Source organism: Salvia hispanica, chromosome 3 (assembly GCF_029641045.1).
Source record: "Salvia hispanica isolate PSC_SH4W2 chromosome 3, Shi_PSC_v1, whole genome shotgun sequence".
NCBI lineage: Eukaryota > Viridiplantae > Streptophyta > Magnoliopsida > Lamiales > Lamiaceae > Salvia > Salvia hispanica.
Window position 1 is genome coordinate 1,957,687 of NC_142694.1, and position 13,357 is coordinate 1,971,043.

Consider the following 13,357-nt stretch of genomic DNA (forward strand, 5'->3'; position numbering starts at 1 on the left):
GGTCATGATAATGAATTTTAACTAAACATCACTATAAATAGTTATAATTAACACAAACATATTCTAACTGATCAAAAATTTATAGTCCAACTTAATCAAAAAATTGATTGCATTATGGTGAAGAATCACTAAATTTACCATTTTCCAAAAGGGAAACAACCACTGTGAAAATTCCTCTTATAATAACTAAGTAACTCTAAAATGCCGTCTCCTTCCATGAGCAGCTGCATTCTATTTGGAAAGCACCTCACTCCACAAGAGCAACTGCAACGCAACTCGAGGGACGACGAAGGGCGACTATGTGGACGTCGTGTTCATGTTTCTCCCGGTTCTCCAGATGCTATACACGAGCAGCAGAGGAACTGTGAAGCTGTAGAGTGGGAAATGGATGACCGGGTTCATCTCGTATGCTTTCACCAGAGCTTCGCAGTTCTGCAACGTTGTATAAGTAACATAATTTGCCATACGAAAAAAAACATACAGATATCAAAACATCGTAACTCGATAAGGTTAATCACAAATCAGCAAGGGCAATTTTGCAGGAAAAAGTTTGATTAATGCAGTTATCACAAAACAGGAAACGAGCACTATAGCTATCTCGAAAAGTGACAAGAACGGAGCATATGCTAACGAGTAGAACATAAGGTTCGATCAAACAGGAACGGTGATAAAGTACATCACAAATCAGCAACGCAATTTTGTAGGAAACGAGCATATGCTAACATGAAACAGGAAACGAGCAATTAAGCTATCTCGATAAAAGATTGAGCATGTAAAGGAAAGATCCGAGCATATGCTAACAAACATAGCGTACCTTGAAATGCTTCCAAAATATAGCCAAACAGATCACAAGGAATAGTCGCCTAATCCAACGCCTCTTGAGTTCTGATGACTTGTTGCCACTATTATTTTGTGGTGCATATTTTTTGTTTCGACTATCTGAGCCATCCTTCTTTTTACTCGAAATAGAGAGAAGATAATCACGATGTACACTACTTTCAGCAGCCAACACCGTGATCGTCACTAATGCTGGCAAAACTACAAAAACGAGATGTGGAAGAACCACCACCATCACATCGGGAGATCCAAGAAAATCCATCTTTTCCAGAAAACTGAATCTTGACACAACCCAACCTCTGTAAGTCATGAATGCTCGTTCTCCTTCTTCGCTAAGAGCATGGCCATAAAACCAAGGGCACAATGCAAGGTAAAGCAAGTAGCCTATCATGCAGAGCGAGACTGCGGGAATGCTATATAGTTCTGTAGATATCCAGAGAAGGCCGTTTATGAAGCTTTTGTTGGTTCTGAAATTTATGTATGTATAGTGCCTTCTCGAAAAGAAAAGGAGTGCTCTTGGAATTAGAAGAACTGAAAGGGCAAAAGAGTAAACAGCCCAGAGTATTGGATGGTATAACGAGTCCCATTGACAACCCAACACAAAGAACTCTGCCCAGCCCCATTTGAACCGGGAAGGGACACCAGTTACTGAGAAAGGCCTAAGTTCAGTGGTTGTCGTCCTACCCTTGAAATCAGTTACCTCTATTTGAAGCATGTATCTGTCGGGAGAAGGGTCCTCGAATGCTTGAACATGCCATGGGGCAACATAAATGTCAGCACGGGATCCAGCAAGTGGTTTCATGTGCGTATCCAACACCACAATAAGATTTCCGGAGCTAGTGTCGTATACCTTAGCTTCAACTGATATAATTGGAGAAGAAGAAAACACCAGAGCTCTGATGTGTCCATAGGCAGATGGGTCACATTTATAGTTTGACGATGAAGAGAAACGCGAGTCCAGTGGATACGTTGGCAATATGATCGTTTTCTTGGCTCCTGATGTGAAATTGACATCAACAAATGAGATATGACCTCTATCAATAGCTAAAACTCGCATGGCTCGACTCTTCCTCCAGTCACCCATTTCCCACTCCCAGAATCCGTCACTTCTTGCATCAGTATCCCGACAACTAGACGCATTCTCTGAAGCTAATCGATGGCCATTTAACTGGAGTAGCTGTTTTGAATGTTGACCACGGCCACTTGAGTGATGATGCCGCTTTAGATTCTTTCCAAATTTTATGTGCAAATGCCCACATATGTAGGCAGCTAAAGAGCGATCAATGAATATATCCTTCAAGGTCTTTCCAGTCTTCGATGCAGCGGAAAATGAAAGGGTGAAATGACCATACGATACCTTGGTGATCGGTTGAGCAGAACGAGAATCCCATTGTAAGAGTTCAGAATCTATTTCTGCCAACAGCTCATCTGTAGGGTGACCAAACAGGTTGGTGGGGCCTCTTAATCCAGAATCCATCGTGCTGTCAATCCCAACGAAAAGAACTTTCCTTTTGCTGGTCTGCACAGAGGCATCAATTACACTCAAGGATGATAACATTTTGAAAGAAATTATGCAATTTGCTTTAACACTCATAAAAAGCAAAAGAGAATAATCTACATTTTGTAACGGGATCACATTTCCTACACAAAATAAATAAAAACCAACCAACCTGAATGGTGACGCTGTGGACCTTCCCGCTTCTTCGTTGCTGCGAATTGATGCTGTATCTCGAGAAAAAATCAAGGGATCCGCCAGTGGCAGGAACACCGAAGTTATCATGGTTCCCTCGAATATCATAAAAGGCTTTATGGCCAAGTCCACTTCTGTCGATAACATCCTGCATCACTTTCTGGTACTCCATCCATTCCTCTTCATCTTGTTTCATTGTCAACAAATCCTTGCTTTTACCATCTGTTGAAGGCAGAAAAGTAAAACTATCCATTCAAACTGAACCATCAGCTATCAAAGGTATACAGCTTGGAATGAACATGTTTAGACACCAACAAGTTCCTTTAATCATACAAGTCCAAAATGTATGTGCATTTCATGGTTTCCTACACGCACATCTTATAACTATCAATGATTTGAGTATTTGAAGGATAATAAGATGTCCAAACAAGTTCAAAATTAATCAACCTATCAAAGTTAATGGTAGATATTCCATCCATACTATCACTCAAAATAACGCTCTCAAAGAGTTGGTTGATCATATGACCGATTTAGCATAGTTCATAAAACCAAACTGCACATGAAACCCTTGAACAGTCACACCTCCAAAAGCCCACCCATCCAAATAAAACAAGAAAACAAATCCAGAAACCATCACAATAACAAGTTAACAACATGAGAAAATGGTAAGATCTTTATCACGTAACAACGTCCCAAAATTGCACATTTCAAGAATCATCAATTCCAAAACCGCAATAAACAATCCCAAAAAGGTTACTAATGGCGATGACCCTTTCAAATCACCCAGAGACAGCTCTATCTACAACAAATGATTCACTCAACTCATCTCACTCAAACTCATTCCAAAACATCTTCTTCTCAATACATAAAATCCTCAAACATCCACACACCTCCAAAAATCCACCCATAAAAACAAACTGAGCTAAAATTAAAACAAGAAACCGAATCAAAATAACAACATGAGGAAAAGGTAAGATCTTTATCACATAACAACATCCCATAATTGCACATTTTGAGACCCATTAATTCAAAACCACAATAAACAATCCCAAAAAGGTTACTAATGGTGATTGCCGTTTCAAATCACCTAAAGTCAGCTATATCTACAATAAATGATGCTCTCTCAAACATATTCCCAAACATCCACAATAAATGAAGCTCAACACATGAAATCCTCAAACAGACTGAGCTAAAAACAAAACAAGAAACCAAATCCCAAAAACCATCACAATAACAACCACATGAGTAAAAAGGTAAGATCTTTATCACGTAACAACATCCCAAAATTGCACATTACGAGACCCATCAATTCAAACAGCCCCAAAACGAAAAAAAAAAGGACAAAAATTGAGGAAAAATCAAAGAGTGGAGAAGGGACCAGTGAGATCCCCAGTGAGGAGGACAAGAGAAGGCTTGATGAAGGAGAGGGCGGGCCCCACGAAATCGATGAAATCCTGGGCCCGGTGGGGATGGTGCACGCTGAAGTGGAGATCCGACAGCTGCACCACCCACACCAGATCATCCGGAGACCCCTCCGCGTCTATCACTCGCCGCTTGGCTCCGTTTCCGTAGGCGATCGCCGATGGAATTGCGAAGAAGAGAAGCAGAAATACGGCGATCATCACAGTCGCATTTGCCATTTCTTTTCCTTCCTTCCCCCTCTTGCTTATCTTGCAAATTTTGGGAAATTTTTGGGTTAATTAACTAATTGGTTTCATCATCACTCTTTCTAAAAATTGGAGTAACAATAACTACTAATATGAGATTTTGTAATTCAATTAAAGAATTTTCTATTGTTATTATTTTTTTATTCATATTTTCACATAAAATACTCCATTGAAAAGGGATTTTTGAGAAAAAAAATGTTAAAGTATTTACAAAATTGACATAAATTGACGGGTAAAAATTTCAGAGAAAAAGGATCTCGTTTAACGAACCTCATAACACACACACACACAGAGAGAGTTGAATGCTGTAAGGATTTTCGAACATCTCATCATTGGGCTGCTTTTTGCTGGTGGGTTTCCGATTTAAAGCTCGAATTAGTTTTAACTCAACAATCTTATCTTATCCAAAAAGATGAGATTTTTATGCTTGATGTAACTGCAGCAGCTGCCGATTAATGTATTTTGCTCTTCTTCTTGTGTTCGATAGTTAAGATGCTGATTACATCTGCGGATTATGTGGATTCATTTGCTGTCAATTGTTTTGCAGATAATTATAACTTCTATATCTGTTTTTGTGATGATGAACACTCTTAAGATTGGGGGTTTTTCTTGCCATCTCAATAAATATACTTTATTTATTTAATTTTTAAAGAAAAGATGGATGATGGGTGCAAAAATTGAAGCTCTGGTGTAAATCTTGAAAGAGAAATGAATTGATTGATAGTTGAAGTACATTATTTCAGCTTGAAGTTTGGGTATATCTCATTGTTTCCTGTTTAGACTCTTTTTGTCTGGAAATGATGGTACATTTAGGCTCTGAATCTGTTTTAAGCATGTTTGTCTTGTCATTTTCTCATAAGTTTTCCTAAATTTGGTATAATCAAACTTTTTGATCCCCTGACCTCTAGAGAGCTGTTAGATTAGATATCTATGTATCGTATCTTAGTTTTGAAACTGAAAACGCGATGATCTTTTCATGTCATGCTGTTTTATACCTGGTGTGTTAGGGTTCTTGATATTGAATGTCGGGTTTAGAATCTATTTTCAGTTTGGGAGTTGAGATCTAAACAGATAAAATCTTAGCTTTTGGACATTTGGGGATTTAAGGATGCTCATAAGCGTCAACGATCTGTATGTGATATTTAAGGATGCTCATAAGCTTCAACGATCTGTATGTGATATTTAAGGATGCTCATAAGCTCGGAGATTCTTATAACATTGGGCTTCTAGGTTTTGCATTCTTATGGTCTCTACTTTTTTCTCAATGTATGCTTTGTTGCAGTTGATGACCAGCCAAATGGATATGATATTGTTGCAGTCCATGTCCCTCGTTGTTAACAAAAGATGCGTGCTTCCCAGGCATAGTTGTGGCTTTCAGAATCTTATCGATTCACAAAACTTATCAAGACAAACTCAAAAACTTGATTCAGCTTGTAGAAACAGGTGTGTTTCTTCTTAGCTTCGATCGTGTGTAATTTTCATGTTCTCTTTCTTCTGCATGTTTCCCTTTTTAATGGTCGGGTTGGGTTGAGAATTTTTGCTATACATTTCCTTGGCTCATTTTCTGCAAGTTATGAGTACCCCAAGTGGATTTCAATGCCATTTGTTTTTATTCTGAAACAGTTCACTGTCGAGTAAACGAGGATGTGGGGTAGCATTTGCATTGAACACCGATGGATTCACAGCCAACAACGATAACAGAGACAACTCTGCTCTTGGCGAAACTCGTTTGGGGAGGATAGTTAGTGCAGGTGGAAGGGAGTTACTGAGTAAACTGAACTCTGCTAGGAAAAACTTCCCCATGAAGGTTTTTCTCCTTCTCTTTGGCTTCTACACGGCTAATGCTCTTGCAACGATCCTTGGCCAGACGGGTGACTGGGATGTGCTCGTAGCTGGAGTAGTAGTAGCTGCAATCGAGGGCATTGGCATGCTCATGTACAAAAAGCCCATGACAACAGGGAGACTGCAGTCTCTAGTGGTGTTGATCAACTATTGGAAAGCCGGTATTTGCTTAGGGTTGTTCGTTGATGCTTTTAAGCTAGGTAGTTAAGTTTCTCCCTCTTCGAAAATGAGGTATTGTATGTAAATCCTTTAGGAAATGCATATTCATAGGCTTCTATTACATTCAAGCTACCATTTTGCCATAATCAGAATGTTGAGATTGCTTTGTCTGGTAAAGAATGCAGTTAGTTTCTACATTATGGTGAGAGGGTTAAACGAGAAAACGATGATCGGTAAACGTTGGAAAAATCACTTTGTTTGATTATTACTTTGACAGGACTAAATTCAACCAGAGTTCCCAAAATTCATAGCCATAATATGGCTATTGATGAACTCCAGCCCTAATGCCCTATTGTAATCTGCTTGCTTTAAGCAGCAAACCTACGAATGAAAACGACATATGTGGAGGATCGATAAATGTCTCGATATATGTATACATATATGATCTGAAAAGAGGAACACATTTCTGGTGCAAGAAACACTCTTGCAGAAGAAGCCCGCTTCATGTGTCGTTCCACACTGTAAAAGTCGAGGCTCCTTGATTCTCGGGCGCGTTGTTCGCCCTTGCACCGCCCGAGCCAGTTGGGACAGCAGTCGGGATCCAGTTTGTGGAAGTCGAGCCTTGATCATAGAGATTATTGGTAGCCTTTGCGAGATTTGATGACGATTGCTGAGATTGGTAGTAGAGGTTTCTTGCCTGCTGATATGCATCTGCTGATCCAAACATGCTCTCATAATCAAGACTCTGATTCCCATCTTGAACAACCATAGCCCCCATCGTTGGCACCGCGCTCCCGTCCCCACCTCCGCTGTTGCCATACACAGCGCTGTTAGAACCCGAGCTGTGCTCAATGTTGGACGAATCTAGCCCCATTATATTGTGCAGGGCAGACGGCTGCATGAAATTCTGCGCGTTAATCCCCAATTGAAGCTGATGGTTGATCTCGTTGTAGGCGTGGCCAACGTAAGGGTCGTGCTCCTGCTTGCACCACAGCATCTGATGACCGTAAGGGTACATGCTCAACGGCTGAGCCTGCTGGAACGCCACAGTCGGCCATCCATGCGCGTTGCTGCTGCTGCTCCCGAACCCGCTCATCTGCCCCTCGGTAAGGTGCAGGCTCAAGTTCGCCTCGCTGGCACGGTGCAGGTCCAGAGCCATCTCCGCGTTCTCAGCGTCCTTGAGGCGCTTCGCAGCGCCTCGGATGGGAAGAGTGCTGCTCTCGAGTATGCTCTTCACGTCGTACCGGTTTATCTCAAAGTTCGTGACCGCATTCAGGCCGCGGAATTTGATCGCCGCGATGTCGTACGCCTCCGCAGCTTCCTCCTCCGTGCCTTCCCAAGTGTAAAGAAATCAACATTGTTAGTAATTTCACAACAAAATCAGACAAATTTATTATACGAAAGATTGCTTACTGAAAGTGCCTAAGTAGAGATCTTTGTTGCCTGCAACTCTGCCTATTCTTGCTTGCCATCTCCCATGCTGATGATGTCTGCTTAATTATGACACATTTTTCAAATGCATCATTGTATAATATAAATAAAAAATAAATACATCATACAAAATTAGACAATCTTGAAATTTAATTTTTTGTGTGCCTATTTTAGTACCTTGTAACTCCTCTATAAATGGATGCCCCACGAGAGAATCCACTGCTTTTCCTGAAAATTATAAGCAAATTCTTGAAAAGATAGTAACATAGTTTTCTTCATTAATTTTTTTAAACTTTTATACACTCAGTTTTACCTTCTAATTGATGCCACAAATTCCTGCCTTGTCATATTCTTCATGTCCTCAATTTCTTTCTCATAGTTACTAATCTGAAACCATGAGAAAATTTCACATAAATTGTATAGTAAGAAATTAAATTAATTTGTTAATTAATTATATAAATGAAATTAAATTTGCTGACAGGAAAATTTGTAGTAGTGGTAGTGCCCCAGTATTTAAGTGCTGCTAAATCATAAGCTCTAGCAGCTTTATCTTCCTTATCATAACCTCCTGCAATAACATACATTACAACATTTACATAATTTTAATTGTAAAAATATTTGAGAAAATAGAAAGAAAAAAAAAGAGAAAAAAAGGGAAAGACTTGATCTACCTAAGTAGACTGCATGCAGTGTATGATTTAGTGATGACCCCAATAGAGAGACAAGGAAACAAGGGTTAAAATCAAGAAATCTCGTGAAAATAGAAAGCTTATTTTTAGGTAATAATGGCAGACAGTTGTTCTCTCTCATACCTTGCCTTCCTTTCCGGCTTTGTCCCTCTCTTCTGCAACTATTATCCCACAAATGTGCTTCATATCTCCCTGTCCATCTATGCCTGCAAACAAACCCCCAAAACCCTCGTTATGGTCTCGTACCGATCATTGGATCCGGACGCTTGATAGGGACTTAAGCCCCGTTCATCGAGTAGCATAAATCCATAAATTCAAAAACATAAAATTTCATGTGTATATGCAAGCGAATGCAATATACATCGCATGCTACGATTTGGTGATCGTTGTGTGCTATGAGACGATCTTTAAATTATTTGTTCATTCACGTTTATGTGCTGATCTAGTGGTAGAGTGGTTGTCGAGACTAGTTTGGAGTCAACTCGTCACACAATCTTCACAATTTTTCGTTCGTTCAAACAAACAAAATTTTTTTTTATAACAAAGTAAAGATTAACAAAACACGAGATATTATGTGTGCGTGTGTTGATCTAGTAGGACTGTAGTAGTGTGATTTCGTCTCGCCCCGTCACACAATCTTTTCAATTATTTCTTCATTCAAACACACACACACACACAAAATATAAATTATTATTACAAAGTGGGGATTGATTAACCAACCTCGTCACACCTCGGTAGATCGAAGTTCTTTGTCCAAATGTGTCAATAGATCTCCTAGGCACAGACTCAATGGCTGCGCCGCCCTCGGCAGCCGCATTCCCCAGTTTGTTATCAGATGGGAGAGGAGAGCTGGATTGGGAGCCTGTGCTCATCGAAAGTGACAGCGTCTGTGCGGCGGCTGCTGGCGCCGCCGCCTCGCTGCTCTCTGCCGCGTGCGGCGGCGCAGGGCTGTTTGTGAGCCAGTTTGTGATCATGGGCAGGCCATTGTTTGAGGCTGAGGCCTCAGAATCTTGATACATAGTGAGCTGATATTTGTGTTCTTGGTGATTCACACCAAGAAAATTTTCAAGTTTTGGCCTGTTTTCATCCTCAAGATTCTGGCTGCTGCATGAGAATGTGTTCATGTTCATATCATTCATGTTCCAATCTGCAAAATGAAAAAAATTAGTACATCCCATTTGCAAATATAGACCTACATAAACTTATATATGCATGAAATGAAAAAAGATTGAATTTTTATGATTTTTGGGGGAAAAGGCACTGATTTTAAGAGTTGAGAGTGAGGGTTAGTATATGCAAAATGATAGAAATGAATTTTTTTTGAGATATCTCATTTGCAAATATAGACCTAGATATGCATAAAATGAAAAAAAAAGATTGAATTTTTATGCATGAAATGAAATAAAGATTGAATTTTTATTTATTTTTTGGGGGGAAAAGGGACTAACCTTGAGAGTTGAGAATGAGGGTTAGTATATGCAAAATGAAAGAAATGATTTTTTTTAGATATGTCATTTGCAAATATACACCTAGATATACATAAAATGAAAAAAGATTGAAACTTTATGCATGAAATGAGAAAAAGATTGAATTTTTATTGAAAAAAAGGGTACAAACCTTGAGAGTGAGGGTTTCCATTGAAAGCTTCAAGAATGCCAAAGTGTGGAGCAGGAAGGTTTAGAGAGGGAATGGCAGAATCAAAGCATGATTCATTAGAAATCTGTGTGTTTGAGATTTCATCTGAGTTGAAACCTAAGCTTTGATGATTAGGGTGTTGCTGATCTTGGAGTTCGTGAGGGGAGAGAGAGAATCCCAACCAATTATTCATTGAAGACATGATTTTCTCCTCTCTTTGGGAAAAGGGATAGTTTTTATGAATGAAGGAAGATGATGAGAGCTAGAAAGAGTTCATGCATGAAGGTGAAATGGGGGAAAATGAAGGGTTTTGAGTGATTTGGAGGAGGTGAAGAAGAAGAGGAAAGGCTCCCAATAAAAAAATGGAAGGGAGGAAAAAATAATTTGTTCCAATGCAAAGTGGAGATATATATGCACATTCTCACACACAGACACACAGTGGAGATTTCTATGCATACACACACACACTCTCACACATAGTGGAGATTTCTATGCTCCTATCTCTCTCTCATAAATGGGCAGGAAAGAGAATGACAGAAAAGCCTAACTGATCTCTGCAAATGAAGAAAGAATGGATACATTAGATAGGGATAGACTTGTGCTTTCACACACACACATGTGTGTGTGTGTAGTGATTAAATAATTAATTGAAGTGCTGATAATGTGTAGCAGTAGAAGAAGGTTTGACTGGTATACCATAAACAATCCTTGCTGACACAAGTTAGTACAAGATCTTCTATTATAATTTTTTATTTGTCTTCTCTTTTTGTTTTGTATAAAGTTTTTTTATAAATATATTGGTACGGTATTGATAATTGTGGAATAGAATGAATTTAAAGTGATTCGGTTTAACCAGCCTTTTTAAATTCTGATTTTGGAGCATGCACCATTAGTTAATGTAACGTTGAACTTCTTATTAGGGTTTGTGAGTCACTAAATATAGGATTTACCGACCCGTGGACCGGGCCGTGGAGAGTCAATTTGAAAAAATTATCGACCGATATTTATCGGTAATATTCTACCGCCAACGGCACGGCTTATCCTTCGATGATCTTGATTAACGAAGATTTTTCATGGATTATTGACGAAATTTTTTTGTAGCCAGGTGCAGACTTTGCTAGTGTAGATTTAAATATTGTGTTAGAAGTTATACTACTACCATTTTAAAGCTAATTCACTTAATAAAAATACTTGCTACCATAAAAATGTTTCTCTGATGGACATATAGAGTTAGTAAATTGATCCTAATTAGTATGAAAAATGTATTAGTTTATGAATGACATGATAAATGTGTATTGGAAATTTAATTCGTGCAATCAATCATTATGCCTAAAAGGTTGTATCAAATGATAATTAAATTCAATATTTATTATCATCGTTGGTAATAAATGGTATTAAATGTTATTCACATTCATATTTTTTTATTTATTTTGCATCATTGATTATAAATTATACCGTTATGTCCATATACAAACACATCAATTAATTAACTATACATTTAACCAATAACTGAATTTCCCTCCGAATTTTTTTGTGTTGTTGAAAATATTAGTGTAACATTCCCATTTGGGAATATACTCTATGGCACACACAAGCAGATATTGTGTCAGTGTATCAATTTTATGTCTACTTGATTTTTTTTGAAATTTTATAGGGTAGGATACCATTTTTATGTAATTATATATAATTAATATTACGAGACTAAAATCGAAGTTTACTGGTCCAATGTAGTCGATCCAAGAATAGACAATCTAGATCTCTAAATGAACTAAAATATCTAAAAAAATAAAATAAAAAATGAATTAATAGGGAAATTGGGAGCCAGTGCACATAGCTAGTTGAACTTATCTTGATTTAGATTACTATTTTTAAGGTACTAACACACATAGGGGTTGTAACCCAATAGCTTGTGATTTCGTAATCTTCAAACTGTCTACCACTCTCTTTCAACAATTTTAATTTTACCCATATAATATAATTTTGCAATTCAAAACATCGAAATTTGAATTTCGAAGAATCTCATAATAGTAGTAATATATTAACCTCGATTAAAAGAAAACTCCTACAACGATCAAAGAGAAAATTGAAAATCACACTATTAATTAATTAAAAAGTACTACATGCTGTTTATATATAATTATGAAGTTACAAATTATATGCATAGTGTATGTTATTTTGATGACTATATATCACACTACGGCATAAATTTTAGAGATTATTATAGGGAAATTCAATTTATTGAAATGTAGTTGATCCCAGGTTATAATAAGATCTGATTTTGGTATAGTTACTCGGATAAATGTACATAGTGATTAATGCCTAGTTTCACACAGTCTGACTGTCACTCTCAGAAATCTGCAAATCTCAATCTCGAAACCTACCCCATCTCTACGTGATTCTGTTAAAAAATTTAGTCGATGACATGGATAATTTCGTAAATGAAAAACTATTGAACAGAGAGATTTAATGATGTTTCAGATTTAAAAAAAAAAAAAAATCATTTTGAGTGGAACATTACATAAAAATGTACTCTTCTAATTATATGAGACGAAGAAAGTATAATCTTAATTATATTCTAATATGAATATGATTTTTATGAAGCATTTACTTCTTAAATAAGCATATCAACACACCCCAGACCAGAAAAATATAAATATAGGGAATTGCCAGGAAAAATTATCTGCCAACCTACGTGTCATCATTTAAATAACTAACGAGTATATTCATGTACGATTTTGCGGTTGTTATACTGGATATAAGTTCACCAAAATTTCATCGTGGGATAGTTGCGAACAAATTCGAAACTCATGATATTTTCCAACTGGGTGGTGGTTTTATTTTTAAGGGAAATAATAAGAATTTAAATGAAATTTGGGATTTTTTTCGAGAATCTATTATTTTTGAGTAGTGTAGACACACATACTAGTAATTTTTATGACAATTGTGTGTGTATATATATAAAATTCCAGGTGGGCATGGCAGGTGACCTTCGAAAATCCATAACTTTCTCAATTCAATGCCTTTAAATTTAATATAAGTTTAACAATTTCAACAACCAAAAAACAAAATGCGAACACTTTATTTTTTATGAATAGATTAAAGATAGAGGATTTAAAGATCCAAATTTCTTTGTTTTCTCCATTGTACAAGTATCTTTTGAGTGGTGTACATAGATGGTTAGCTACTAAACAATATTCTTTATTATAATTAATTATTTATTCAAAAATATTTATATATATGTACCCCTATGAGATGACACTAACCCTTGTCTTGCGGGGATCTTGACATTATTAATTTTTTCACAATCTATTCATAGGGACAGACTGCATAAATTTATCTTTATGCCCTATGCACCCTAATTCCAAATAGAATTTCACAAATTCTCTTGATGAAAAGAATCATTTGTC

The 13,357-nt window shown here is 37.3% G+C and overlaps 3 protein-coding genes across 4 annotated transcripts; 1 reads left to right on the plus strand and 2 right to left on the minus strand.

The window, feature by feature from the left end:
- Positions 1 to 75: 75 nt before the first annotated feature.
- On the minus strand, positions 76 to 4,167 carry LOC148929911 (putative metallophosphoesterase At3g03305). The gene is made up of 4 exons (XM_089067816.1): positions 3,906 to 4,167; positions 2,508 to 2,749; positions 815 to 2,356; positions 76 to 432 (listed from the first exon to the last, which is right to left on the minus strand). The coding sequence occupies exons 1-4, from the start codon at positions 4,165 to 4,167 to the stop codon at positions 298 to 300; spliced, it is 2,181 nt and encodes a 726-aa protein (XP_088923942.1). The 3' UTR covers positions 76 to 297.
- Positions 4,168 to 4,405: 238 nt separating this feature from the next.
- Positions 4,406 to 6,316, plus strand: LOC148929912 (ycf20-like protein). Of its 2 annotated transcripts, none has more exons than XM_089069395.1 (3): positions 4,406 to 4,544; positions 5,477 to 5,637; positions 5,818 to 6,316. In XM_089069395.1, the coding sequence occupies exons 2-3, from the start codon at positions 5,480 to 5,482 to the stop codon at positions 6,242 to 6,244; spliced, it is 585 nt and encodes a 194-aa protein (XP_088925521.1). In that variant the 5' UTR covers positions 4,406 to 4,544; positions 5,477 to 5,479; the 3' UTR covers positions 6,245 to 6,316. The 2 variants fall into 2 exon arrangements, with proteins under 2 accessions (XP_088925521.1, XP_088925522.1); XM_089069396.1 differs by having other exon boundaries at positions 4,513 to 4,651.
- Positions 6,317 to 6,538: 222 nt separating this feature from the next.
- On the minus strand, positions 6,539 to 10,302 carry LOC148929913 (AP2-like ethylene-responsive transcription factor BBM). Its single transcript, XM_089069397.1, has 8 exons — positions 9,933 to 10,302; positions 9,036 to 9,462; positions 8,439 to 8,521; positions 8,106 to 8,194; positions 7,940 to 8,013; positions 7,804 to 7,854; positions 7,609 to 7,685; positions 6,539 to 7,527 (listed from the first exon to the last, which is right to left on the minus strand). Exons 1-8 carry the CDS (start codon positions 10,150 to 10,152, stop codon positions 6,698 to 6,700), a joined length of 1,851 nt encoding a protein of 616 aa, XP_088925523.1. The 5' UTR covers positions 10,153 to 10,302; the 3' UTR covers positions 6,539 to 6,697.
- Between the last annotated feature and the right edge of the window lie 3,055 nt (positions 10,303 to 13,357).